Source organism: Marmota flaviventris, chromosome 1 (assembly GCF_047511675.1).
Source record: "Marmota flaviventris isolate mMarFla1 chromosome 1, mMarFla1.hap1, whole genome shotgun sequence".
Lineage (NCBI taxonomy): Eukaryota > Metazoa > Chordata > Mammalia > Rodentia > Sciuridae > Marmota > Marmota flaviventris.
The window spans coordinates 192,263,745-192,269,744 of record NC_092498.1 but is presented as its reverse complement, the minus strand read 5'-3'; the positions used below and the strand labels follow the sequence as shown (position 1 = coordinate 192,269,744).

The 6,000-nt window shown below is 44.5% G+C and overlaps 1 protein-coding gene across 1 annotated transcript in view; it reads right to left on the bottom strand.

The window, feature by feature from the left end:
- Nucleotides 1-3,636: 3,636 nt before the first annotated feature.
- The window catches only part of Trim71 (tripartite motif containing 71), a 64,817-nt gene continuing 62,453 nt past the window's right edge, over nt 3,637-6,000 (bottom strand). The window contains exon 4 of the mRNA XM_027932085.3: nt 3,637-5,088. Within this exon, the coding sequence (XP_027787886.3) occupies nt 3,637-5,088 (1,452 nt within the window). The remainder of the gene's footprint in view (nt 5,089-6,000) is intronic.

The following is a 6,000-nucleotide window of genomic DNA, read 5'->3' as shown; positions in this document are numbered from 1 at the left end:
GCACCTGGGGTACAGCCTGGGCCACTGGGCTCCAGTCAACTGGGGCATCACCTGTCAGCCACAATTAAGCACAGGTTCTGAGATAGGATTTTCTTGTGACCAAGTTAAAATAGAGAAATGATTCTTTTTATTAAAAAGGACTAAATTTTGAAATGTTAAGTTGGTGTCAAAGCATTTTTACCTATAGGTTTGATTGCCTTCAGACACCTCAATACTCAAACCTATATATGCAATTCCAATGGGCACTCCGAATACAGACTGACCTTAAGTCCTGCCACCTCCCCACTAACCACATCAGACCTACATAGGGACAACTGTGTAATTATCACTTACTCCCTAGAGACATTTTATTCTGCCTCAGGGCACCCAGGACCTAGTCTTTTTCACCACATTGAAGACTCTCTCATCTTTGACCCAATTCCTACTTACCCTGGTATTACCTCTTCTGGGGCAGGAGACAAGCATTTGGAAACATGTGCTTTAGACAGCCTCACGCCAGGGAGTATAACGCGTTGGCTTTTTAAATCATCTTTCTTTGATCTGGAACATTCCATATAATACAATAAACACTCTCCAAAGTGCTTAGCACCAATCCCTATGGGTCAGGAGTCTATTTCAGGCAGCCACAAATGGCAGATTGTTTTTTAAAACAAAAGCTTCCCAAACGTGACCATGTTTCTCAGATGCCACTCATGCCCCACTTCAGGTGCAGAAAGGTAAAGAGCCATTCCACCACTGAGGCCACCGACAAGACCGCTTCAGGGAGTGACCCTACCTGGGTGCTCTAAGTCTGCAAAGTGGTCCATCTATTAACCTGATTATTTCAGCCACGGAAAGGAAAACCTGGATTCACCAACAAAATCCACTGTAAAATGTTAGACAAGTCTTTTTTATCTACTGTTCTTCACCAAGAAAATTTCTCATTCAGGATTCTGATATCTCCCCACATAATAGAGAAGCAGAGGAGAAAAAGAGTAAATGAAGATGGAATAAAAAATTCAAAAAGTGGTGTGACCAACTGAAATAACTTTTCCCAACCACAAATATGACCTAGATTTTTGGAAAACATTTTTATCAAGATCCATTTCTTCAATTAAAAAAAGTTGTATTTTTTTTTTTAAGGCATTTAAAACCAGTTGTTTTGGGTAGGCAGTTGGGGGAGGAAGGACAATCACCTCCAAGCTACTGTAAAAGTCTTTAGTTACAAATATAAAATTAATGCAAATTTTTTAAAAAAGTCTTTAGTTACATGAACTCTCAGAACTTACAGGAAAGACAAAAGGTTAACTGAATAGAAATGGGAAATGATTAACTATTAAGATATCAAAAAGAAGAGAGGGCTTGTACCACCTTCCTAACAACAATTTGAAGTTATTTTCTAATTTTTGGATCTTTTTTTGCATACAGCTCTTCTTTTGTGAGATGAGTCCCCCCGACTCCCCCGACCATTTTGGTCACTCAAGAAAACCTAGAATTAAAAGTGATGGGAGGAGGTAGCCTAGCTTGAACTGAAAAAAATCAAAATCCAGCTGGGTATGCCTATGATCCCAGCTACTTGCTGGACAATTTAGCAAGACCCCGTCTCGAATTTTAAAAAGGGCTAGAGAGATAACTTAGTGGTAGTGCACCCCTAGGTTCAATTCCCAGTACCTTAACAAAACAAACAAACAAATAATAATAAAGTAGAAAGGAGGTGGGTGGGAAAAGCAATTTGATTGACTTGTCACATTATCCTCATCATCATCTTTTCTTTGGGGATGACAAAACTAAATCCCTCCATTTAAGCCACATCCATTTTGCAATAGCTCTTAAACACATGACCAAGAAACTGATCAATTAGTCTTTCTGTTTCAAACATGAGGTCTCCCTCATAAGCTACTGATGTCTGAGAGGACCTCTTTATCCTGAGTATCACTACTTCAGAATTTGGATCTGACATCAGTTATTTGAGGGAAAGAGGAACCCCCCTGGGTTCTAACAAGCAGTGTTACTAGCTCACCAGCTTTCCACTTAGAAGACAGAAAATGCCTAGAAGCACAAAGTTTTATACCCAAGTCCAGCTAATGAAGAAACCAATCCTGTAAAGTGACACAGATGCCATCCCCGCCACCCCGTTCTGCAAGAGGGGGGGACTGGCTTACACAAGTTTTCATTCTTTGGTACCGAGATACAGGTTTAAGAAAAGTTTATCATGGCATACATTTCGGGTTGGGGTGATTTGGTTTACTAATCCTTTACATTCAAAGGCCTTGAGAGAGAGAAAAAAAAAAAATACATGTTAATCATGAGGTCCTATAGCGTCACTCGGGTGCAATGATTCTGTAAAAATGACCAGAGCAGAGGGTATGGGAACGGACTGCTCCAATTAATATGATGGTTAAACATTCTATTTCCCTGAACTTCCGAAGCAGGAAAAAAAAAAATTGTGCTTTAATAGTAAGTTTATTCCTTTGCTTCTCTTCTCAGGAAAAGAAACTCCTAGCATACCAGAACATTCACTCTGGGGTCAGGGCAGAACCCTGCTCCTCCTGAACAGTCCCTGGTTTGGGATGGCCTTGCTTGGCCAGTGCCCTCTACCTACTCCTTCAGCACATGTCAATCCATGCCTGAAAACCCTCTCTCTGAGAATGAGGATAATTTTCTTCTTCCTTCCACTGAACTCTTTCTAACCAATAATAAAATAAGTATAATCAACTTTTGAGAATACTTTTCATTAAGAATCCTGAGCTATACCTACTTTTTTTAAGAAGCCAAAGTGTTAAAAAAAAAAAAAAAAAAGGTTCCTTGGGATGTGCTGTGTCGTTCCCAGCTTTATTATTTTGGGTACAAGATGGCTTAAAATACACGTGTGTGCGCCCATGAGCACACATGTGCGCACACACACCCTCCCTAACAAAAAGATCAGGTGCCCTAAAGTACTAAAGGTCTGCTTTTCTTGGCTAGCAAGCCACAGCCACATCTCCCAGGAATAAAAAAAAAAAAGACGCTGAAGGGATGTTAGACACACTGAGGTAATAAGAGAACAGAGGAAAGTCCTCTGTTGCAGCATTAAAAAAAAAAAAAAAAAATTTCCAAAAACAAAAAGATCAAACCACACAACACAATCTAAACACAGCATTCTCAAGAACACAAATACTCTACAATTATGAATTTTAAATCCTATTTTTCCCACGCTTTATAATTTTTTGCTTTTTTTTTTTTTAACTTAGTAGTTTTTGGGTTTCCTTGGCTCAATCTACAAAATACACCCCGCCACACACATCCAGTGCCCTTGCAGCCATAGAGATGCTAGGCTTGTGCATATCGCGCCCCACATGGGGACAAGGGAAATGTGAACTCCACTGAGGAAGGGAAGAGGGCCTGCTGGAGAAGGAAATGGAAAGATTTATGAGGTAGATAGAAATTATCACTTCACAGGCTCAATCCCTGCACAAAAGACAAGTACATTCATCTGTAAAAAAATAAAGATGAGGTAGGACTTAAGCAATGTTGTACTTTTCTTGTTCTCTTAAAAAAAAAAAAAAAATTTAAGAAAGAAAGAAAACAGAAATTTCCCTGAGACTGCTTCTTCTTTGAAATTCAAAAAGAGAGAGACAAACACGCACACCCCAAACACAGAAACCTAGAAGACGCGATTTAGAAGATGAGGATTCGATTGTTGCCAAAGTCCACCACCACGATCATTCCATCAGGGGTGACTGCGATGCCGGAAGGGCGGTCCATCTGCCCAAAGCCACTGCCTTGAGCGCCAAACTTGCACAGGAAGCTGCCGTTGGCCTCAAACATCTGTACCCGGTGGTTCCTGGAATCGGCCACGATGATGCGCCCTTCCTGGTCCACAGCCACACCTTGCGGACGCAGGAACTGCCCATTCCCGGTGCCCTCGGAGCCCAGGAAGCGTGCCGACTGGCAGTCGGAATGAATGACCAGGAGCCTGTGGTTGTTGAAGTCGGTGACCACCAAGTGGCCCTCGTGGTTGAAGGCCACACCCCGCGGGGAATCAAAGTGCTTCCAGAGAGCCCCCTCGAAGCCGTACTTATTCAGGAAGACGCCATCAGGCCCGAACAGCTGGATCCGGTGGTTCCGGGTGTCTGAGACTAGGATCTTGCCCTCAGAATTCACCGCCACATCCCAAGGGTAGTTGAACTGCCCGTTTTTGGTTCCTTTCTCACCAAACTTGAGGAGGAACTGACCCTCAAAGGTAAAGATCTGGATGCGATGATTGTCCTTATCAGCCACCACGATTCTGCGTGAAGCATCGCAGGCCACCCCAGCTGGTCGGTCGAACTGGCCGGGCCGGGAGCCCAGAGTACCAAATTTGTGATGGAATGAGCCACAGGGCTTGAATACCTGGATGCGGTTATTGCTGCGGTCAGCGACGATAATGTAGCCCTCCTTGTCCACACTGACACCCCAAGGGCGACAGAGCTTGCCATCACTATCACCCTCACTGCCGAAGCTCAGGCCTGGGAGCCCAATGCCCACGTAGCTGCGGCCTGATTTGACCACCACTTTGAAGGGGCTGTTCTCAATATGCTGGTTGCACATGGTCACCGACACCAGATGCTCGCCCTCTAGCTGGGGCCGGTAGCTCACCACATAAGTCCCGTTCTGCTGGTCACTCACCTCTGCACCAAACAGGTTGCCATCGGGGCCAAGGACCACAGCTGACATGAGGTCACCTCCCGAAAGGCGTGGCTCACCATCATGGTCGTAGCCAATGACAGTGAAGGAGGCAACCTTTCCCTGAAGGGCCCGCTTGAGGCCATCACCTGTGGCCTTTGTGAGAGGTGCAAAGGCCCCACTGCTAACAAAGCCAAAGGACTTGATGGCAAGGTACAGTGCCTGGTCAGGGGGTGTGAACATGATCCGATCATCTTCCTGAGGCTGCAGGAGGCTCCCCACGGTCTTCAGCTCCTGCACTTGGGCCAGCATCCGGTCTCGGGCCAGGAGGATGTCCAGTGCCCTACCCTCCTCCAGGACCTGCTGAACGGCACTGATGGTGCTCTCTAGCTTGTTGAGGTTTTGCCGAAGTTTCTCAACCTGCAGATACAGAGACTTGGCTTTCACCTGGCGGATCTTCTCTACCTGGAGGAAACGTAAGAGTAAGAAGAAAGGACATGATTTTAAAAATCAAGCCCTCAGTATCCACAGGCCACATCCATAGACTTAAGCTACTGCAGACAGAATACAATGGTGGTGGTGGAGGGGGTATGTGTGTCTATACTTTTGTGTGTGTGTGTGTGGGGGGGGGGGGGTGCTGGGGATTAGAACCCAGGATCTTGTGCATGCGAGGCAAGCACTCTACCAGCTAACTGAGCTATACTCCCCAGCCCAGTTGTCTGTACTTTTTTCATTGTCAGTATCAGAGACACACTGGGAACCGTCTATAAAAGACAACGGGCTGGGGCTGAGTAGCAGAGCTCTTTCCTATCAATGTGTGAGGTACTAGGTCTGATCCTTAGCATCACATAAAAATAAATAAAGGCATTCTGTACATCTATGACTACAAAAAAAAAAAAAAAAAAAGGACAACTGGCTTGGGGTTGGAAGTGGTAGAGCCCTCACCTAGCACATGTAAGGACCTGGGTTCAATCTTCAGCGCTGCAGAGGACCCAAATAAATAAATAAATCAGATGGGGGGAAAAAATTTTTTTTTAAACCACCAAACCCTTTTGATAAAACAGAATCAAAATAGGCCTGGGGATGTGGTCAGTGGTTGAGGGTCCCTGAGTTCAATCCCCAGTCCAAAAAAAAAAAGTACCACCAGGGCTGGGGTTATGTAGCTCAGTAGTAGAACGCTTGCCTGGCACATGTGAGGCACTGGGTTCCATCCTCAGCACCACATAAAAATAAAAGAAAAAGGTACTGTGTCCATCTACAACTAATATTAAAACAAAACACACCACCCCCAAAAAAGTCTAATAAGCAGTTCCAGGTTACAGGAGATGACTACTAAGATGTGACAACTAAATGCAATCAGTGATTCTGGACTGAATC